Here is a 24867-nt window from a genome sequence, read left to right as displayed (position 1 = left end):
TGCAAATTATTTTGAGTTTTAAATTCATAAAAATATTTTTTTTTTAATCTAAGATATTAAAATGTAATACAAGATTCCTTATAATTTCGCCTACAGACGACAGTACCTAGTGAGCAAACAGAATTATACACACATTAAGTAAAATACCTCAATATAATATAATATTTAGTATTTTAACAACAAATAATTTTAATGGTTTAGTTGTATAGGAAATCGAAAAGGTTTTATGACCAGCTAGATAGTATTTAGACGAACAATATACACACAAACGGCCAACATAATAATTATCTGATGATTTTAACCTTGGTACGGAAATATTCCGAAAACCGAGCTATAGGTCACAGGAAAAATGATAAAATATAACTAGTCACAAGATTTAAAATATTTAAATTGTAACATTTTATATTTTATTTTTTCATATCAAATAACGTTGTCACGAGTTCATAGAAACTTTGATATGTATATATAATATGATACATGAATATGATATAATATTTCATGTGAGAAAATTATAAAAATTATATTCACTTCTCAATGGAGGAATATTCATAAATTATGTGTTTTTTTTTATGTCTGTGATCATCTTTTATCTACTTATCGTGTACACAGACACAAAAAAAAAAAAAAATTAAAAAATTAAAAAAAAACACACATCATTGTAAAATCAATACATTCATCGTTCCACTCAGATCGGTTTTCATTAAACACAATGATTTATCATTGTCCATTGAATTCAAATTTAACACATTCGTAATGAATCTGTAAAAAAGACTTACTCATTGACCATTGACGAGTTACAATCGATACCTAGTAAACGTCAAAGTCTAGTGAACAGCCAGCGTGTTACCTATATTTTCCTATATATTTAAATAAATCAAAAATTTAAATAATATAGAATGCATATGCAATCCATGTAAATACTGCTAACTCTAAACTTCCTTAACTTATTGAAGCATATCATAACCAATTTAAAAAAATCATATTAATCAAAAAAATAATTCTTTGACTTTTAAATGTTTATTTATTTATTATAAAATATGTGTTTAACGATTTACCAATCAAATTTTACCTTCCTCAGATAATTTTTAACAAAATGATTAAAATTGTAGTCCCTCCTGCAGTTTAAAATTGCATTTTAGGGGGTTTCATCACTTAGTAACCTTTCCACAATTGAGTTGTGATACATAACGTTTTGACTTTGTATACGGCTGTTAAAAATTAATATTATATACTTGTCTAGATAGGCGGTAACAAAATATAAAATGTTAATGAAATACAATTTTTTAACTATAATTTGCATTTTGGTCGAACTATCATGTTATATATTTTTTTTAGCAGCAATGAGCGATAACTGCATCCTTCAAATATGTAATAAAAGAAAGGCTTGGTGGCAGTTCGTCCCGATATTATTATATAATATTATATATTTATTCAAAATATCATATTTGAAAAAAAAAATGCATTAGTGCACTTACCTAAATATCTAGTGTTTTATTTTATCAAAATAGGTAAAAAATAGGTAATAATGGTAGTTAGGTACTAGGTATATGTAAATAAATGATATATATTATATATATATATATATATAATATAATATATAATATATATATAATATATATAATATATATATATATATAATTATAATATATAGGTAGGTACGTATAATAAACGCATTATAACGCGTTATAAATTTGAATAGTAATAATGGTGCATTACTTATAATAATATTATGTATTATGTAGGTACTAGCTGGTAGTTCAAATAATAATAAAACTATTAATAAATAATTTTTCATTTTTGATCGTTTAATAATCAATCGTACTGTACATATTCACACGCCTTCGTTATACCTTTACGACATCTGCCTATACAAACGTGTATTATAGGTACATTGTACCTACACAATATACATAATATTGTAATGTTTCATGTGAAAAACAAAATACAACTTATTTTATTATATAGACCAAACAAACATTAAACAAATTTTGAGTACAGTGTTGCTTTTTACAAAATACTGTGCAGGTATAAAAATTAACTTTTATAGACGAGTAGTCGACTGCGCACAGTGCACGTTATATTGCACGACTACTCAGCACAACATTTATGGCGGAGTGTCGTATATTTTTTTACCAATATTGCTAGATGTGGACGCCAAATAGGGTTTTGGCCAGTGTTCGGCTTCCTGGAACGAATTCCTTTTTAAAAAACAGCACGTTCAGTGAGTTCCTTTTTATAAATAAAATAATTAGTTCATTTTCTAGTTCTTTTATTTACGGAAAAATAACATTTTTCGTTCCTTTGTAGTTCCAAAAATGTACACAGATATATGTAAATAATTGAAATTAAAATATATTTATTTGAATGTGTAAAATACAGATTTACGAACACCCTGCCGGTGCACAGTCACATGAAAATCTTAAATGAATCGATGTTACTTGACGTTGGTCTGCAACATTCATAATATTATTATATTATAAAATATATATATTTTGTTTACAATTCAGTTTTAACTTGTAAACAAATTCCTATTATGAACGTGTAGCCGTGTAGGTACATAATCAGTTTTTACATAGAAGTCTTGAAGCCTACCATTGCCTACCTATAATGGTTTATTTTTATAGTTCATATTTAGTTTCTTAGGTATATCTTATGGCTTATAAAATGTACTTGCATATTTTATATAATACCTATAACACAATGCGTTATGTGAGTTGCGTATCGCTATACGGCGTATGTGCTGAATAGGTGTGCGGCGGCCGGCGTTTATATTTGAATCCCAATCCGCACTCGGGTCGATGACACGCGCGTGTACCCGCTAAATATAATGACGTTACGAAACAAAACTGCGAAATTCACGGTGGTTACGACACTCAGGTCGTGGTTTAATTATTATTAATAGCGTCCAACGGAGGGCAACGATCGTTCTCGATGTCGAAATCGTACACGTAACCGCCGTGGTCGGCAGCGCATTTTCGGAAATACACGAATACCGCTTGCACCTGACCATCGGACGCGGCCATTCCGATACCTGGTACGTGGTACCCGGTCTTCGGTCCACCGTCTACGGCAGCTGCTGCCAGACGACGGGCCAAAATCGATTCCAATGATACGCAAACATTGTTTTGCTGCAGCTGGTTTCCGTTGGCCGGCGGCGCCGGAGACGCGTCCAGAGACCTGCTGGTTTGGACTTTCGCCGGTTTGCTGCCACTCACGTCGCCGTCTGTAAAATAAAATATGATGTGTTAGAATCAACATCACTTTAGACGACTCAGGTGAATTCTACTCCAATAATCGATACGAACCCTTAAGACATCAACCCACCCATCATCAACAGGAACATTTTTTTGGGTTGTATTTTACATATAATGTTCAATGGCTTAAAATTTTCCCCACACAATCAAAGCCTAGGGATGCCAATATGCCATTGCTTAAAGAAGGTAAGTATCTTTATAAAATCAGTCGGTATTTTTATTATATTCGAAAGAGAGTATCGTAATGCACACAGACACGGTGCTTCACTAAGAAAAATATCAGTGTTAGGTACCTACGCTGATGAGCTGCTAATGAGTAATGACACATTAAACAATTTATTTATTTATGTTCCTTATAGTAAATTAGTACACATTAGTAAAAATAAATGAATACGATCAAAGCATATTTTATTATATAATATATAAAGGTCAATAAATTGTCGATATTCATCTGTTAATAAAATTTGTATACATACATAGGTACTATAATTGGGGAAAAAATTAGTATTTATTTTTTAGTGCGGTTCATTGGTGTGGAATGACGTGGGTAGTATATATGGGCCTCGGTAATAATTTAACTAGGTACCTATAAGCAGTGGCGGAATGTGCCACCGGGCGGCCGGGAAGTTTCCCGGTGGGCCGGAGCCCGGTCATGACTATACGGGCCTATCATCCTAAAACTGATTTTTATAATTTATTTTATACTTAAAATTGTTCTTTTTTATTTTTAAAAATATTAATTTTTGATAAAAATATTATTTGCATTATTATCTATGAGTAAACACTAATAAGATAACTCTAGTTAATTTCATGGTTATTTATTTATTCATGGTATTACCTTGGTAGCTGTATAATACTGAAATACAACCGGTCAAAGCAAAGCAATGCAGACCGATCTCAGAACTATTTTCAATCACACTAATTCATAAAGTACCTTTAGTTAAAGAAGACAGAAGTAATATTGTAATAATTTATAATATTATGTTTTGTTTTTTCGTTCAATAAAAAATGCTAAACCATTGCATATATATTAAACTAGGTACCTACCCAGACTACCTAATAATTTCTAAATAAAAATAAGTTCTGAATTATTTTAACTATTATAGAGTGATGAATGTGATACTACGTTTTATAATGCTGATGTTAATGATGACAAAAATATTGCTATGGTTGAAGATGTTGAAAAAAATAATTTGTTAGATATTTCTTTTAATTATTTTCAAAAACCTATGCCATCTGGTATCAATGATTATTATTTTTTAATTTTACTACATTTCCACTAAATTGTTTGCATTAATGGTGTTTTGGGCCGGTGAAATGAAATTCTCCCGGGCCAGAAATTCAGAATCCGCCACTGCTTATAAGTACATTTTCCAACTTAACTCCGCGTCACTGCCACATATCTATAAAGTATATACTAAGCATGCTTCACAGATTTGAAACAATGTGACAATCTACCTATATATATTATATAGCCATATAGGTTTTCAGTATTTTTATTTTTGAGTTTCAAGCATTCAACTTAAACTGATTAACTCGGATAAGGCAATAAGGTGTATCCCGAATTCAAGAACAATAATAATAACAACATTGCATAAACTATAATATAGGTGAGTACAGATTACTGACTCGTCATTTATGTCACACTCAGTGAATTTCCTTAGGTTAACAGAACACAGGAACGTTGACGTTGACTACGATATTGAGTACGAGCGTATAGGTATATTATTGCGGCATAGCCAGCAGTTGAGTTTGGATCGCGAAGTAGAGACTATAAATTATCATAGGGGAGGGGGGACAGTCTGTGGTAAAACTACAAATCTATAAGGTACAACTAATACACTATTGCCACCCCCCCCCCCCTTTCGCTTCCCAGATTACGCCTATATCTCTACATATTAAAATAATTTGTTTATTAATAATAAATAATTTATTTCAACTCGTATTCAGCTATACTCCTGTGATCTTCAATATACTTCCTTTAAGAACAGAGTTACTCAGGTGATAGTGTACTGTATATTATTAATATTATTTCAATAATTTAATAAACCTGATACCTATACATTGCTATAACGTGTTCGAATGTGTTCGTTTATGAACACAGGCCATAAGTTTATAGGACTTGTAAGATATAACTTGGAAAACTTTATTTATATCGGTCCAACAACCGGCCAGTTCTCAAGACCTGTTTGTGTAGTGGGAATAGCGAACTAACTACCTACTACCCTTTAACTGGATAGGATTCAGTGGCGTATATAGGGGGGGGGGCATTATTAGGATTACTTGTAGTATAAATGCAGACATGTCAATGCAGCCACTTGGTTTGAAAGATCGAAGGAGGCGTGTTGCTGCTTATACTACACCACTCACACATACTATATTTATAGTGTCTTTTTTAAAACGTTTCATATTATAGTTTTTAATTAACATTATCACCTATTTCATATGAAAATGTATAGATCATGGGTATAGCGAATGTTGGCGGAAATCAAATGAATTGCCCGACCTTTTTTCCGACCCATGGGGAGTTTCACATAATCATGTGTAACAAAAGTCTAACTAATAATTTATTATAAATCGTAGCATAGCAGCTAAAAACGACTGACCTGGGCAATCATCATCAGCCGGAAGTGAACAATCCAATTTCGCTAGGTACCCGTAGAGCTTGCAAGCGACATCCACGTGCATGAAATAACCGTCAGTGGCCAAACATTTACAGAATGCTTCGCAGCACAATAACACAGTTTCTTTTAGCGACTAAAACAAAAAAATTAATTTAATCAAATTTATGACACGTCACGATTTAATTGCTGTATCTAGATAATTTAAAAACGTATACTATTTTAATTTTACTATTTTTCACGAATCAAGATATTCTATTCTGAATCAAAAACTATCAAAAATAATTGATACTTTTTGAATTCATCAAAAAATTTACATAAGTACACTAATATAACTTAAATAATAAATTGTTATAATTTTAATTTAAATGTCTTATAATTTACACGTAACAAATCAAAATTAAGATTTTTAAATTATCATGTCCTTTTTTTGAAAATAGTACGTTTTGGTATGCTTAATGAATAGTTAATTTTACGTACTACATTCCTTTATACACTATAAAAAAAATTATTTTCTCTGTCTAACCTGATAATCTAACCTAGAAGTGTATTTGTATAATATTATGTATTATACATATTAATATTTGAAAATAATCTTTTTGTTCAGTTGAAATTGAAAACAAATGTGTTTAGTAATTCATCGTTATGCTTTTGTGGGTTATTTTTATTATAATATGTAACCACACATTTTACCAAAATATTACCTTAGCAATAAAATGGCAAGAGGTTCAATATTAGCAGCAATTTGATGGTGCACCAGCGGACACACACTGGAGAAAAACTGTTCTCATGCGATATATGTGACAGATCGTTCAATCAAAGATGAAATTTGACGGTACACCGGTGGATGCACATGCGAAACAAACCGTACCAGTGTGGGGTATGCAATAAGTCGTTCAATTTAAGTTCCAGTTTAACGTTACATCTGCAGCAAACGCACACGGGTGAGAAACCGTACCCGTGTGATGTATGAGACAGATCGTTCATTAAAAGATACAATTATTGACGGTACACCAGGTGACGCAAATGCGAAACAAACCATACCAGTGTGGGGTATGCGACAAGTCGTACTATTAAAGTTTCAGTTTAACGGTACACCACTACACCAGTGGTCGCACAAGGGAAAGAAACCGTACCCGTATGATGTATGCGACAAGTCGACAGTCGTTTATCATACCGGCTAAATGACGGTACACTGATTGATGCTTACTGGAAGGATGCAGCTGGGTCTTAGATATACAGTACAATCCATTCTGTCAATTTATTCTAACAGGTGCTTAAGCCCCTGGCACCCATGTGCACGGCATCTATGGTCTATGTGGGTATAGGTTTATACTCTATAACGCCAACCAATAATTATATGTTTTTAATTATTAAAAACCTATAATATAATACTTATTGGTTCTAAAAACAATCTAGTATAGTTATAAATATTCTGATTGCAGTATTTAAAGAATAAAAGCGATTGAAATTTGTCTTATTGTGAAAGGGTCTTACTCAATATTATATTATTACTATGAACTTATATATAGGTTCTAGGTAGTATAAGTATGTACCTATAGGCAGAAAAATTTATACTGTTATTATTTATTAATATGTAATATAAATAATAAATATTATATGTAATAAATGTATCTAGTTTATATATTATTAGGTAAAAATATAAAATCATCTTACTTTTGTCCAATGTCCAAAAGTTATACCCAAAAATTCTACCATGTCCACGTGTTCTGAACGAAAATTTCCAATCGTATAAATTTGTTCTAATAGATTGAAATCGAGTGATAAGTCCGACCACACTTCTTCTATTCTTTCTTTAGTGCCTATCGTGGTACCTAACTGAAACAATTATTTTGAGCAAATAAAATTTTAAAAACTTCCTGTACACAATTTCTTTATATATTTCATTAAATAATGAATACTAACTTGAAAAGCTAATATTCTGAATAGAGTTCGATCTTGTTTTTGTGTAGTAGGCAATGAAACGTATTGATCATCTGCGCTTTTGAAATACTCTGCTGACCAACTAACAATGTCTTCAGGCTGAGATCGAATCGCGGCCTTCACATATTTTTTTAATATTTCTGGTAAATTGTCGGGAACGACTATCGAATTCATTTTTGTTTTTCAAAATATTTGTGCCAATTATTATTATGTTGTAATAAAAATTATATTTTGACAATGAACACTATAGTTAGCACAGTTTGCAGATTCAAATTCAACTTTTAACCGAATTACGTCAAACGCGATGTATTACACGCACTGATACATGAACATGAAGTAATATAATATAATGAAGTACGATTTTGGTTTAGAAGGGGTGCATGAACACACTATTACAGTATTCCACCCATCCACACGCCAAACCGCTGTGTTTTGACATTTGTTTCTATGGTTCTAGGAACAAATCGATTTTGTTGGAAGAAAAACCCGAAAACTTTGGAAAAGTAAACTGTAGTCTGTAACATATATGCATTTAATATGGACCGATAATTAAATATTTAATAATAGATTAATAATTATAAGAATTAAGTTGAATTATTAAATGTTGGCCAAATAAATGTACGGTATATTATAATGTATAAAATAGATATATTATAGATTAACTATAATATATTACAACTATTTAAATACGACATTTTTAAATTCATTAGATTCTTTTACCATTGTTTTAATATATATTTTTAATTTTAGAGTTGATTGATTAATGTATTGATATTTTACAGTCATGATGTGTTTTTTTGATTTTTAATATTTTAAAAGTCTTTTTTTGTGTCTGGAGACACTTTTCAGCCTATAAATAGCTTAAAAAATTCCCAATATTTCAAAAATTGTATTGTGCATAGAAATTGCTAATATAAACATTTAGTTACCATTGTAGTATGCTTTGTTAAAATTTGAACATTTAACATTAGATTTATAAATATCTAGTTATTAGTGAAATTCAAGCATAAAAAATAATTTATAGGTACAATTATTTTTTTTATAGACAGATGGAGTTAATAATTTGTGAAAAAAAATGGAATATTTAAATTATTATTTAAACAAAGAATAACGTTTTTAGTAATTTCAAATTTGGCTGTTACTTAAAAATATTTAGATTAATTTTAAGAGGACGCTACACCCACATGTGTTGTTTCCGTCTTATAAATGGGAAACATACCAAAAACTGTTTTGCGAGGGAAAGAGCCGAGAGTGTACCTATTATTTACAGTCATAATTAAGAAACGAAATTTTCATCACATCAAAAGAAAGTCGGAATCGGAACTACAAAAAATGTTCTTCAAGTTTGAAAAACACAAAAATAATGCATTTTGAAACAAAAAGAACTTTTTTTTTGTATAGGTGATATCAAAAAAATAAAAACGGTATTTCACAGACAATGTTTTCAGACTCACAGCTATATTGTATATCAATTTAGAGTCTTAACTATCACTACATTTCGAGTAGTTCCATCTCGCGCAAAACAGTTTTTACTGTATGTTGTACATTTGTAAGATGGAGACAACTGTTTTGCGCGTAACAACTTAACTCTCTCTGTACTTATAGTAGAATTATCAAAATTCCACTACGCATAGAGAAGAACTTTATCTATGAAGTAGCGTTTTAATTTGTTTGATAACACTAACCAATCATTTTTAATAATTAAATGAGAAAAACCAAAATAAAACTAATGTTCTCAAACTGATAACTTTAATTGTAACTATGTTATGCAAAAAATAAAAACACTACGTCACAGACGAAATTCTTCCCTATGCATTGTGGAATTTTGGTAATTCTACAATAAATACAGAGGGAGTATAGTTGTTACTCAGATAACAGTTTTTGGCTATGTTGTACATTTGTAAGACGGAGACAACACATGCGTGTAGTGCCTCTTAAATGGTTGGAAGCGGTGATTTTCTGTCTTTGTCTAACACATGTGGAACATAAGAATTTAGACTTGTTTTCATTCTAACGTACTGATTGATCCAGTGAAGCGATAAGAATTCTAAAAACAGATTTGAATTTTTCACCAAGTCTACTTGATATTGATTTTCCCAGATCGGTAAATCAGTAACAAATAAATTACTAAAAGTTACAGCACTAATATATTATAATAATAATTAATAACATAATAGTGTTACCAGATTTTACATAATATCAAAAGAATAACTGCTATTCCTATATGCTCATGTTTTTGGCAACAATTAATTTAACCTACCATGTTATTGATAGTAATAAAATCAATTACTGTAATATCAATATAAATATATAATATAGAAAAAATATACTTAGTTATAATTTTTAAGGCTGACGGATCTGCTCACAATCGGTTTTAATTTTCAAAAATTCTCAATGATTTACTTAATTTCGGAAGGCCAAATACTAATATTAATATAGGAGGCTCCATAAAAAAATAAATGTTTATAAGTAAAATAGTATCCATTGTATAGATGTATCAACAAACCTGCGATGTTCAATAAATCCACAAAATAGGCTTAAATATACCGACCTATTGATGTTTAGTGTGTTAATAAGAAACATTAAAAAATATTGATTATATTTGACAGCAAAGAAATTTAAAAATAATGTATTAATTTCCATCTATTTTTATTAAATGGACTTCATATAAAAATATTAAAAATATTAGTAGATATTTTATAAAAATCTAAATGGAAAAAAATAAGCTATTATATCCTATACTCTATAGCATGTTTAAAATGTTTTGCAGTAGGTAGGTATGAAATTACATTATTTTTAACGAGTTTACTATGACAATAAAATAAACAATCCGTTTATTTTATATTTTTCATATTAGTTATATATTTTTTTGAACGTAAAAACTTTCATAGCAAGGAATTATATTACAATCGCGTGACTAAAGGAGTCATGGTATTTTTTTTTTTGCAGATTTATATATACAATTCAGGGGTTTACAATTTTTTAAGAATCAATCGGTTTGTTTTTTGTACCTATATGTGAAGTTTTGAATTAAAAATTAATAAATATAATTACCTAAGACAATTAAAATATTGTTGTTTGTATATACATTTTTTGAAAATGTTTATTTAAAACAAAAATACTTAAAAGTCAAAAACTTCAAAATAGAAAATTAACATCATCTTTAAAAATAATGTAATTTCTTTACAAAAAAATAAAAGGAACTTATAATATGTACATATTATTACTTTTTTAATTTAATATTATATTATAGACAATCAGCATTTTACCAAACCAATATAATTAAATGTAGACGTTCGCGAGTTAAACTTAAAGAAAATGTTGGGAAACATTTGTCACGCATACGACATTTAAGACACGATACTCCAATAAATTACTGTACATAATATTGTCTCGTGCTTCGGTTTATTGTGACATTTTGTTCATCCACCAAAACGGTTCACTAGTTACAATGTACGATAATAAGCAAGTCTTTTCGTCACTATTAAACGTTAAATATTATATATAAATATAAATCGTATTAATTTAGTATTATAATCAACTAGTACACTGTTAATCAGGTAATTATAATATTTTTTAAAGTGAATATCATCATGATTTTATGTATCTAAGCCTTTTAAAATAACCTTCAATATTAACTTTTAATAACATTTTGAAGCAGGGTTTTGTCAATGAATGTTGAAAGCTAATTTCTAGACAAAATGTCTGAAGGAAATGACAACCCACAAGATCCACGTCCCGAGTTTTTCGGAAACTATATTATAAAAGCTCTAAAAGTTAAATCTGAAAAATGGTTCAGATTGATGGTAACAGAAGAACAAGGCACAAAGGTCTACAACTTCTTGGATAATCCGGAATGCATCGTTTTAATTATATTTCAGGTATCACATTTAAATCATAATATGTTTATACATATAAAATGACATCATGTACGAGAATTGTTTTATATTTTAATTTAAATGAAATATATTGTTCTTTTAATACCTAACATAATAAATATTCTAAACTTCTAAATAATACATTGTTGCATTAAAAAACACATATGCATGTGTATGCGTGGGAATCAGTTAGCTATAGGCAGTGTTAAAGTTTAGGAAGGTTTTAAAATTTTAAACCGTCATAAAAAATATGACTTAAGATTTATATTATTTTATAGTTGAAATATTAAAATAAAATTAATCGAACTGTATTTATGTTCAAATTTTTTAAATCCAAATTCTACATTTTGTTACTCATATGAATTTTAAAAAATCTGAACAGGCTACAACTACCGGGTATAAGGCACGTTTCGTACATGTTGTTAGTCGGTATAGGTGCTTATTATTATTATGAATTATGATCAATTTCATCGAACAAAGATTCTGAACACAGTTTTAGTAAAGGTACCTAATATTCATTGTTAGGTTGTAGGTATCAACTAAACATTACCTAACTAAACTGTTTATAGGTACAAGGCTATATTTCACATTTGCACATTAACCTATGCATGATGAAAAATAAAAATAACAAGCCTTAGAACATTATACCCAGATATTTGAAAGAAAATATGGTTAAATTTGTTTTAAAATAATATTGCACGTTTTAAAAGTATTAAGGTAGAAAACAAAATAATTGGTGAAAACGCATTACAAAAATTTTACACTTTTAAAAATATATAAATGGTAAATTTCATTATTGTTCCACTAATTTCAGTTATTTTCTTTAAAATTAAATTAGTAATAACTATAATTTAAAATAATATCAAAACAATAGGTAGGTAGTGAAACCATATATAGGTCATATTGTATTGATAGATATATTATAATAAATAGAAAAAAGTTTTAAAAATATCTATCAGATTTAACTATTTTAAATACATAATATGATAAAAGGACTAATTAAAACTAGCACATCAGTTATACTAAAAAAAAAAGATAACTGATTAAGAAAATTATAGAAAAACTCATCAATATTATATAACATAATATACCAATAACATTTTATTTGTTCATAAATAATCTTCTGTAGGTACCTATATGCAATTTATTTATAATTTTATCATAATTCAAACATTAAACGTTTATAATTTAAATTGTCTTATTTGATTTGCTTAGTTTTTTTTTTTTTTTTTTATTTATTTGAAGTAATCTACAATCTATACATTTCTTAGTATAATAAGTAGGTTTGATAGGTGACAAGTAAGAGTGATGTGAATAATAAGATTAGGGAAGATACCCAGTGGTAACACCCTGAATTTGCTTAGTTAGGTATATTGTGTTATATTCAAACAATTGTAGACAGAATTAACAAAAATAAATAATGTAAATTATAAATATTTATAAACAATAGACATATTATTTACTTCCATGAATTCCATGAAAATATAGCATTTAGCATAAACATTAACCTAACTTTAACCTTGGTAAGTAAGGTATCTATATCAAATATTCAATGCGAATATAAAAATATTAAGTAACAATATTTGAAACATTATTAAAACAGAAAATGATGATTCACCTAAGACGTGATAACCATTAACCACAAATCATTATAATAATATATTTACTATAAAATATTTAATTAAATATTCACTAAAAATGTTTCACTTCCAAGATTTTAGGATATAAATAAATAGATCCACGATAGATGAATTTGTAGGTATTGTGAATAAATTATCAATTTGTAAGAAAAGATGTAATTTTGCCTTCTTAATAATTTAAACAATTTATTTTAAATATATTGTGCTAAGTATGATACTTATCGGTAATAATATTAAAATTAAATAAATAATTTAGAATATGGCGGCACAACTATTTGCCATGGACAGTTTTCCAGTTCCTCTGAAAACTAAAGCAATATATTTTGTGAAAATTGCCAAGGTTGTTGTACCTAAGGACAATCCAAGTTCAGTTCTTATAATTGGCGATATGGCGAGCAAGCCTATCGAACAATTGGCAACTATTGTAGATGACGTAAGTATACATTTACATTTATTCTTGTACAGTTGTACTTCACGTTTAACATATAAAGTGAGACATGTATACGTATGGTATGTTATATTCTGTACCTGTATGATAATGTTAAACATTATAAAATATTTAGATATAAAATATGATCGTTATAGATACATAGGTAACTAAAATTTACAGTTTTAATTTTTTTCTTATTATTTATATAGGTGCCCAATATTATATGTTGACATGTAAGTTTTAAAAATTAAAAATTAAATATTAATTGTCAATTGTATATTTTATAATATAATAAAATAAATTATTCTCTTCTACTGAAAATGAAAAAAATGCACTGCCGTAAGACCTCAAATCTCATTCTGAATGCCCTATGTAAATCTATTGTATAAAATAATAAATAATAATTGTGGAAACGTTATCTTTTTCGTATTAGGTACATTTCGGAAGATGGGTGTAACACTCCTATCAAAGGATTTATAATTTTACCAAAAAAGTGAAACGATTGCGGATGCATTTTAACCAATTATATTTCAAAATTACTAGTATATTTTGGTAAACATAACAAAATCATAAATCTTAAATAATACATTGTAAAAAATGTTTTGTTAAGTGCTGTAATGAAATTATTATAATATAAGTAGTGTACTACCTATGGTATTTAAGATTTGATGAAATAGGTAGGTACCTACATTTAATTAATTATACAATAAAAAAATTATTAATAATAAACATTTAAGTTTACACTGTAGTCAATCCAAAATCGTATAGTAATATACCTAATATAGTAATATGTAAGTTTCGATCTAGGCAACAAAATATTATATAAACTAAAATTAAAGGATTCAGAATGACTTCTTAATACAACGATTCGAGTAGATTGTCCTTCATAGCATAAAAATTAATACCAAGTGATTAAAATAACATTATAAAGTTATTCAAACGCATCGAATAATAATATTGTGATGTCCTTACCTACCTCGCTACCTAAATATTAGAAAATATATTGATTGTTTTCAAAATAAGTGCCGTCGTTAGTTTTATTATCACCTGTCTGCTCGGTCGATTGTTCATTATGTTATTATTGTTCTGTTTACTCTGTTCGTGTCATATATGTGGTTCCTATATTTTGTACTCGTAGCACGGCCATAGAGTATTTTTATACCTACAGCGTCGCGAAAGTGAAAAAAAACGCTGTTGGAGAGCTCTGCGCGTGACATGCTTAAAAAAAAACAATACAATATAATATTATAATGCATACGCTGGTTACAAAGTACGGTTATGACCTTGTGTACACACGTAGGTTTTGGCAATGTACCACCGCTGATTATTATTTGCAATATTGCCGCAGTAGGAACTAGGTACCTATACTTTATAGCCATCCATCAAATGCGCGTATGGCATATCGTTTGTGTATTTGGTGATAAGTTCAAAATTTAGGTAAATTATTAATCGATTAGTTACGGTTTAATATTGCTGATAAATATTATAATATAATATGTACAGTATATACATATATATATATATATATATATGTACAATGTACATGGATACAATATAGGTAACATGTTATATTACCTACGTCCTACCGTAACTATACTACCGTAAAACTCGATAATTTCTTCGATGAATTGAACTACATATATTATAGACTACTTAGTACCTAGAAAATAATTAATATAATATAAATTATAATGGTTTATTTTACAGCTGTATTTAACTGAACACTGAAAAGAATAACATTTTGCAATCTAACTCTGAGCCCTGCTGGTTAGGTTATATAGGTATATATAACGACTAACATAGGTTGTGGAGAGAATGGCTGGTTTAAAAAAAAAAAAATTAATAAAGATACAAATAGTGTGGAAAACTTTTCCTTACATACTTACTATTTTAACTTATATTCTATATATGCGAGCAATACTAGCAATAAATCACTAAATGAAAGATTTTTAGGTAATTATAAATAATTATTACCTACCCACCTATGTTCTTACTTCTTAGGCTCAATTTTAATCATATTATAATGTTGCTGTACCAACTCAGTCATTGACGTTCCTGAGTTCCAACTACCAATTTAACTATGTTGAATGATAATTTGTAGAGGTAACATGGTTTACGGTTGTTGGTTGAGGTAGGTAACTATTTAAATGGTATCTGTAACTATTTAATTTTCCACGTGGTTTTTATTTTTATAAGTATTTAATGAACTATACGTCTATACGTATTAGAGTGAGTGGCATTATTAGTGAGCAACATTATTTTTAGAAAACAATACTATAAATTTAATTTGAAAGCGTTATAAAATAATAGTTTGATAACTTTATTGCTGTTATTGCTGAAACTCTAATACGGTAAAATAAATACATGGCTTAAAAGAAGTTGATAAAGTTACTATACTATTCAGCTTACTGCTTAGTTGTATGTTAACACCTAAGTTAAAGTTACCACAATCGGGTTGGCATATTTAATTATTAGCCTTTAGTTTTCTTTCAAACTAGGTAGGTAGATACTTTTTTTTAAATCTATATAATATAATAATGGGAGAAATCTTACAATAAGCATAGAAAACAGTATGTATATAAACTATACCTATATATATATTTATTTCATAGTTATATTTACTACCTAATACTGAAAAAACTACAACGATTTGCACAGTGTGATATTCAATTTTTGTTCAGAGAGTTAAAGAAAGAGTTCGTTCAGAGAAGGTTTTCAAATAAATATTATAAATATACCTACCTACCTACCTACCTACATCATATTTTATACTTTTAAAAATACGTAGTAAAAATTTAGACTTTCACCATGCCTATATTATCGTTAAATTTTTACCTAAAACAAAGATTAAAGTTCTTAATGAATAAAAAAGTCATAATTCAAGTATGATTTTTTAATATTTATCTAACTATCTACTAAGTATATAGTTACGGCTATTAAAATCTCAAATATTTGAAGTAAATTTTCATCGTAAAAAATACTATTCAACTTATTACTATCTTAGGTACTACAATACATTAGTATTCAATATTTTAATAAGTTCTATTCGTAAATAATATAATTGTAATCATTTTTAAAATGCATCAATTTACAGATTTTTGTTCCACTGCTTGCAAATCCGGAAAACCATAAAAATTGGGCAACTGTCGTTTCGTTAGACGTTAAAGAACATGTTCATAGTCTAAAGAGTACTGTGTACCAAGTTAAAGGTCAAATAAATGGACAAACTATTTTACCAATGCCAGTGGGTGTGGAACGATTGGATAGTATTGAACAAATAGTTAAGGAAAGGTAAGCCAAAGATCTTGATACATAAATATATTACCTAAAAACTAATAAATTATAATTAAATATTTTAAATCAGTTATTTTAATGATATAAATAATAACGAATGCATAACATGTCATATTATGAAAGTAATGATTAATTAATATGTTATATATATTATACTTACCTATTACTTATATAGTTAGTAAACCCCCAAATTCCATGTATTAGTTCTGTGACCCAGTGCCCCGGTCTATATTATAAGTAAGTGTAAGACACGGGTTTTAAATGCTTCAGATTAAAAAATGTAGCCAATTATTTTATTGATATGAAAAATTTTAAATAATATTTGAAAAATAATTGTGAATTATGTATTTTAAATTAATTTAAACTGTAAAAAAAAATTGTTTTGTTTGTAGTTTTAATTGCTTAAGACATGTTCAGTATTATAGAATATAATTATTGACTTTTATTGGTCTTCTTTTTAACCTGAACATTTATTTGTAAATTGCATTTAAGAAATGCCTATAAGTTCCTATACGTATATACCTACAAATAAAATAACACTAGGTAATTAATATTTTTCGTGTTATTTATACCAGACTCTCTAACATAAACTTAAATATCAATAAATACATTTAAATAAACAAATGTATTTTAATAAGGATCAATACAATTTATTATGTAATAATAAAACTACAAATTATGAAAACTTTTACATGACCAAAAAAATGCAGAAAATGGTTTGCAACTAAACAATAAAATGTTGTGTTTTATAGTGATGGAAAAATAGTTGATTTACACTTTAAATCAGCTGTTGAAGGTGTAATTATAAAATGGGCAACGCAAATAACCGAAGTATTAAGTGCAGACTCTGTGTCTGCATTTAAGAGTAATCAACACTTAACTCCTTGGGCTGGTAATATTAAAATCAACAATAAAATGTGTAGAATAAAATTTAATTTTAAAAATATATGCATATTACCTAATAGAGGGATACATTATGTATAAATTACTAAATTTTTTTGAATATTGTTTTAGAAGTGGCATTCTGGAATAATCGGGTACAAAATTTAGAATATATTTTTGAACAGTTGAGAGATCAACGGATAGTGAAGATGACTACTATCGTCCAGTTAACTAACAGTGCTTATTATCCATGTTTGAAGAATATCTACGCAAATGTCGTTTCTGGTATCTTGTCTTTATTGAATTTGTAATTTGTCCAAGCCATTCTATGTGATTGTTTTTTCTTTCCATTATTAGCATTAGAAGAGGCTAATGACATCATTCGCTATTTGAAGCCGTTGCAAAAGCATTTTAAATTATTAGAAGAAACTGATTTTGGTGATATTGCTATTTGCTTAAGTCCACTGATGCATGTCGTTTGCTTAGTGTGGTCCAATTCACGATTTTACTGTAGTTCCGGCAAGATTATTGTTCTCCTAAAACAAATATGTAATTTATTGATCGCACAGGTTAGCATAAATATTCATATTGAAATATAATTTTCGATTAAAATTTAATTAAATATCGTGATCTTTGCCCACAGGCAGTTCGGTATTTGGACCCAACGTCAATATTTCAAAGTGATATTCACGAAACAAAATTGAGAGTTCGGCATTGTATATTTATTTTCGAAAAGTTTAGGTAACATTATTTTAACTTTCTTACATTAAATAAAAAAATACAATTAGTATGTAAGCATAGTTAGTACTTTTTAGCTAATTATTACACAAAATTATTTGTTTATAAACCAATTTATAGTGCAACGATTTTGTCTTATTCTTGTTCAAGTTTATTAACATTCCTATACCTACTATATCGTATGATTTATGTCAATAATTATAAATTAAACAATTGAATGTAAATCAAAAATTATGATTTATGTGATAAAACTGATTGAGTACACTGTATATTAGCTCATATCATATGATAATACAAAATAAATCAAATATTTCAAATATCCATAAAGTAAGAGCAAATGTTGTAAAAAAAGAGGTATTAAAGAAAAAAAATAGCAAAAAGTTGTTTAAAAAATATAATTAAATGTAATGTATTTTATTCTATGATCGCAAAAAAAGGAAGTGTCTACAAAACCCATTCTCTCTCAATAAGATTAATATTACTGTCGTTAGTGTGTGTGTTATTTGATCTTGATGTATAATATTATATGTTGAATTTATGTGATATTATGTTTAAGGAATATATTCAACGATTATCGTAAAAAATTACCGTCGTATTTCGAAAATGAAGAAACTGCACTTTTGTGGACTTTCCATCCAAACATTATTTTCAACCGTACTGACTTGTTTATTCGAAGATTGCAGATAATTGAAGTATGTTAATGTTTATTCATTATACATGTATATGTAGTAGGTCTACCTATCTAGTTTACACATGAAAGTACCTAATACCTATTTTACGTTATCATGGTTGTTTTCAAATGCACATTTTATTCGGTAGTGGTTTTTCGACACGGTTGTTGAATTTACAAAACTGGAAAGGATTGAATTTAGCGGACTTAAAGGTCGATTGCTCAGCGGTCGTATAACTGAAATATATGCAGATTTCAATGAGCAGTTTTCATTGTTTTCTAGTAAAGCATACGATGTCCTTGAACCAGAAGACGAGCGCTTCGAAGTAGACTATGAACAGTTTAAAGAGAGTATCAAGGACTTAGACCATCGTTTAGCTTTTACGCTTAGTCAGGCGTTCGAAGATAGCTATAATTTAGACGGTGTATTCAAGGTCAGTGTTTTTAGTGTATAAAATATAATGCATGAAAAGTATATAACAATATTATGTAAATATCAAATTACACGGCTGTTTGGATTATTATTAGGTATACTAATTTATAACATGCGTGAAATTTCTCACCCTCTCCCCTTTGCACTTTAAGAAACGGACTCAGGATTTTTTCAAACCCATTAGGAATTTATTTATTTACAATAAATTATAATATTTGTTAATTTAAAATGTGAATATTCAAGACTTTAAAGTTTAAAATATTTATTTTAATATTAATGTAATATAATGGATACTGAATGATTATAATTATTTTGTATAATTATGTGTGTATTATATAATGTCAATTACATTTGTGTAGAAAAAAATTACCTGTAGTGTGGATACACATACAGTTTAAATATTTTAGTTAAATTAATTTTATTTAATGAATTAAAATTAAGATTTATTTTTTTTTTAAAGTTTTAATATTACTTAAGTAGTTAAGTACCTGTATACAATATAATATGTAAACGTACCAACTGGTTTTACATAATATTTATCATAGTGGGTATGAAAAATTTACCTATTATAATTATTGTTTTTAAACATATATATGAATATTTGTAAATTATGATATAAAATAATTACCTATAATAATATAATGTCGGTTATAAACACAACAATAATGGTTTTATAGTTAATTGAAATTGTTGGTGTCGTAATGGATCGGACTGGCATGAAAGATATGTTCACAAGTAGTTATGGTAAAATTTTGAACATGTTGTCTAACGAAGTTACAATTTGTAAAGTTAGTATAGATTTGGTTATAAAGTTATAAAATGCTGATTATATCGTAATGACTTAAATGACTATATTTATGATTTGTCTATAGAATTTATTTGAAAGCCAACAACTTGCTATAAGAACTCAGGGTTCAGCAAACGTTGATAAGCTTATGCCCCCAATCGCTGGTTCCTTAAAATGGTCAAAAACTCTTAAAGCTAGAGTTGAACATCCAATTCAGTGTTTTAAAAATCTAGATCATCCGTAATATAATATTTTATTTTTCCTTTAATTTAAATTAATTATTTTAATTTATAGAATCGTCCAGTCTAAAAAGGCCCAATCAATTATAAAAGAAGTAGATAAAATGATTATTTCATTAAATAAACTTGAAACAGATTTGATAGATAATTGGAAAGTTACTGTATCCAAAAGATGTGAAGAATTATTAAAGTTGCCGTTATTTGATCGTAGATCCAAGTGTAATGAGTTACAACTCAACTTTCATCCAGAGGTGACTTAAATAATATATTTTCTATTAGGTATTCAATAATTAGGTATAACGTATACCTGTTAATAATACAAATATTTTCAGTTAGTAGCAATATTAAGAGAAGTCCATTATTTTCGATCATATGAACTGAATGATATACCTATTGAAGCATTACAATTTCACGAACGCGAAGATACATTTAGAATATACTGCATTAATCTTAATAACACAAAAGAATGGTACGCCAGTTATTATTTAGTTTAGGTACTATCATAATATGTAGGGTACGTACTAATAATAAAGCGAATTAAACATTAATTAGTTACAACAAATTAAGAAACAATAGCCGAGAAATTGAGTTTCAGTTGGTCCAAGAAGAGATTCAACAAATTGATGAGTTAGTTAAAAAAGGCGAATATTCATTAAATTGGAATTCCGAAGGTATATTTAAATATATAAATATTAACGTATACAAAATAATATTATCAAAGTAATATAGGTAACCTATATAATATAATATATTCTATATACCTACATCATCATTTTAATAATTTTAGGTCTTAACGAGTACATTGGAAGTGTTCAAGACCTTGTATATAAATTATACCGAAGGGTACAAAAAACACAAGAAAACATTAAACGGATGCGATCGGCAATATCCTCATGGGCCAGACTGCCGGTATTATGTCGTAAGGATAATAAAAAGGATACCCTACTGGCAATGGACGATCGCGTAGACCGATTTTCCAAAAGGTGATGTGTATTACGATTTGCGATGTATTATTGCACAGCTACAATTATACCTACTTAATTTAAATAATATTTAAATATATAAATATGTTCTTGATTCTTACATAGCATAAATACAAATACCTAGGTACCTTAAAGAATTAAACACCTAACCAAATCTAGCCTACCTATACGTGCTTAATATTTTATTTGCCAAAAAAACTTTATCTCATACAATCAAATATTTTGTGGCTAGTAATACCCTAGTAATCATATCGAGTTAACATAATCCATTTGTATTTTAAAGTACCAATAATATAAGGTAATAAAAAAATTAAGACTAAATACTATATTTTAAATACCTGTGTGTAAAAATGGCAAATATACACCAATATAGTAATAAATAAACATTAATAAAATTCATCCAACAATTTATTTTTTATAATCGTGTTTTATAATTAAATTTAATAATTAGATTATTTTTAATAGATAACATTTTTTATTAGTATTTTTCTTCGCATTTGATTACTGTTCAGATTTACATTGTTCTGAACATGTATACGAAAACAAATTTTCTACACAATTTAAATAAATTTAATTTTTAATTTATACCCATCAGATAATAGATTATCAATATTGCGTTTTTATTGCAAATAATTAAATATTTAGTTCTGAAGAGATTAAATAATTCTGTTATTCATCTAAAAGTAGGTACATAAAATATGCAGAGTATACACACTAATAATAAAATTGAAAATTATACTTTTCACATTAATATGAATTTATATGCGAAATACATATTTTATCTATGAAATCAGTTAGATTTTATCGCTGACATTTCAAACTTTGTTAATCGTATGGATATACCTATAATTCCATAAAACTTTACGATCTCTATTAATATTATTCACTATTTGGGAACAATTGCATTATTATAATTGGAAACTCGTCACTAACTATATATACTTTATACCGAGCAGACGTAAAGAAATCGAAAAAGCTGCTACGGAAATCCATAAGCTCCTTAAAGAAAATTGCGTATTATTTGGTATGCAGGACCAAACAAATGTCAAGCAATGGCAAAATTATATGGCTTTCGTAGATTCCATTGTAGCGGATGCTTTGTTGAACGCTATAGGATGCAGGTGACCATTTAAATATGCAGTTTGTACTGTGTAACAGGGTACCTGACAAATAAAATACTTTTGTTCTAATCAATATTTTTTTATTTTTTTTTATATATAATTTATTGACTCATTCACTACTAGTAATAACATTTTTCATTTTTATTTTATAATAGGTACTAAAAATAAAAAGTTTTAAATCTGATTTAAATTTTTCATAATGATCAATTTGTAAATATGATTTTTAAAACAATTTTTATTGTAAGAACATTTATTTAAGTCATAGAGTTTATTTTACAACTTTTTGGAATCTCATTATTTTTGTTAAGTAATGTTAATCCAGTCATAAAAAACATTTTAAATTTAAAAAGCATAAACTTACTTTAAATATTTAAGAGAATAAGTACCCACATAATTTTTAAATCTAAATATTATTTTAAAAAGTTATTATTTTTCAAACTAATGAGTTAGGTACTACAAAAATATTGGACATTTGAAAAAATCATAAAATAAAACTATATGACTTAAATAAATATTTATACAATCAACATGTTTACAAACCCCCAGATTTACAAATTTTCCATTTTTAATTTTTCAAAAAAAATTTAATCTACTAAGTCAATTTAAATACTACTAGGTATTAAAAATAAAATAAGAAATGTTATATTATACTTGTAATAATAAATTATATATAAACATTTTTTTTTTAATTAGAATCAAAGATATACATTTGTCAGGTCTTCCTGTTACATCCTGTTTATAAAAAGAACCATTCACTATCAGTTAGATAGATAATTGTATGTTGATGAAGAAAATAGAAATATTATATTTTCTATCATTCGATATTTTTAGCTTATGTTATATAGCAGAAAATATGATTCCGGGAGTATCGAATGCACCATTATTTGAGGCTTGTCTCGAGTTACACGAACCGGATTTGGTTTTTACACCGTCATTAGATTCGAACACCGAAGGTAATTTTTGTTCCATCATTCAAGGGATAATCGAAGAAATAATAGAACTTTCCAAGCTAATGCCGCGGATTTGTGACAAAAAGAACGCTCGTGATTACTTTGTAAGACGGAAATATTAGATTTTGAGTTTTAATTTGATTGTATTTAATATTATTATAATATAAATGCTGATATTTAACAAAAGAAATAAATAAAATGTTTTATTAAAACACTTTAGGAAGAAATGAATTCCAATACTGACATTTGTGACATGAAAGAAGATATTATGATTACAGTAATTCGAGTGATAGGAGAGGTAATCGGCATATTTTACTCTCTTAAATATTTTCTTGAACTATAAATATGTTTGGTTTAAGGCAAACGATTATTGTGTAAATTTTGAAAACTATTCTTACTTATGGTTGGATGATCGAGAACTTTATATGCAACACTTTTTACGATATGGACATCCTCTTTCAATCGAAGAATATGAAAATATGTCACTTGATGATACTTATTCCCCACCTATTGTAAATCCTACAATGGATCAATTTAAGGAACAAGTATATATTATATTATTCTTAGACTAATTAAAAAAAGCTTTTTAGATACCTAATCTTATTAAATCATATACTAATATTACTATGTATTACATTTTTATAATTTGTTGTTAGATTGACAATTTCGAAAGCCTTTATTGTGAAATCGAACAGTTAAAATCAGTTCAAGTATTCGATTCATGGTTTCAAGTAGACATGAGACCTTTTAAACAAGCATTATTGAATACTGTATGCAAATGGAGTCATATGTTTAAACAACATTTGATGGATACTGTAACAAATAGGTAAAACGTGTTATACAACATATAACTTTGACAGATTTATTAAATGTTTAATTCGATTAATTACTTATAATTAAAATATTGAATATAGGCGTAATGAATAAAACATAATTACCTTTTACGATTAAGTAACTCAATAGTTATTATTCTCAGTGGCGTACATACGGGGGGGGGGGGGGG

At 27.6% G+C, this 24867-nt stretch overlaps 2 protein-coding genes across 2 annotated transcripts in view; one reads left to right on the top strand and one right to left on the bottom strand.

Moving 5' to 3' along the window:
• Positions 1–1931: 1931 nt before the first annotated feature.
• Positions 1932–8312, bottom strand: LOC100569197 (ropporin-1-like). The gene is made up of 4 exons (XM_003246435.4): positions 7802–8312; positions 7553–7714; positions 5861–6011; positions 1932–3223 (listed from the first exon to the last, which is right to left on the bottom strand). The coding sequence occupies exons 1-4, from the start codon at positions 7991–7993 to the stop codon at positions 2886–2888; spliced, it is 843 nt and encodes a 280-aa protein (XP_003246483.1). The 5' UTR covers positions 7994–8312; the 3' UTR covers positions 1932–2885.
• Positions 8313–11282: 2970 nt separating this feature from the next.
• LOC100166970 (dynein beta chain, ciliary) overlaps positions 11283–24867 on the top strand; it is an 88959-nt gene continuing 75374 nt past the window's right edge. The window contains exons 1-20 of the mRNA XM_029489234.1: positions 11283–11700; positions 13594–13770; positions 16862–17058; positions 17814–17953; positions 18076–18228; positions 18301–18512; positions 18587–18684; positions 19238–19373; positions 19501–19785; positions 20462–20572; positions 20657–20811; positions 20866–21061; positions 21143–21279; positions 21363–21481; positions 21598–21793; positions 22750–22914; positions 23746–23968; positions 24085–24162; positions 24224–24409; positions 24521–24690. Coding sequence (XP_029345094.1) covers positions 11521–11700; positions 13594–13770; positions 16862–17058; positions 17814–17953; positions 18076–18228; positions 18301–18512; positions 18587–18684; positions 19238–19373; positions 19501–19785; positions 20462–20572; positions 20657–20811; positions 20866–21061; positions 21143–21279; positions 21363–21481; positions 21598–21793; positions 22750–22914; positions 23746–23968; positions 24085–24162; positions 24224–24409; positions 24521–24690 — 3314 coding nt within the window. The 5' untranslated portion in view covers positions 11283–11520. The remainder of the gene's footprint in view (positions 11701–13593; positions 13771–16861; positions 17059–17813; positions 17954–18075; positions 18229–18300; positions 18513–18586; positions 18685–19237; positions 19374–19500; positions 19786–20461; positions 20573–20656; positions 20812–20865; positions 21062–21142; positions 21280–21362; positions 21482–21597; positions 21794–22749; positions 22915–23745; positions 23969–24084; positions 24163–24223; positions 24410–24520; positions 24691–24867) is intronic.

Source organism: Acyrthosiphon pisum, chromosome X, assembly GCF_005508785.2.
Source record: "Acyrthosiphon pisum isolate AL4f chromosome X, pea_aphid_22Mar2018_4r6ur, whole genome shotgun sequence".
In the NCBI taxonomy this organism is placed as follows: Eukaryota; Metazoa; Arthropoda; class Insecta; order Hemiptera; family Aphididae; genus Acyrthosiphon; species Acyrthosiphon pisum.
Note: the sequence above shows the minus strand (reverse complement) of the source record. Positions and strands in the feature narration are given on the sequence as shown.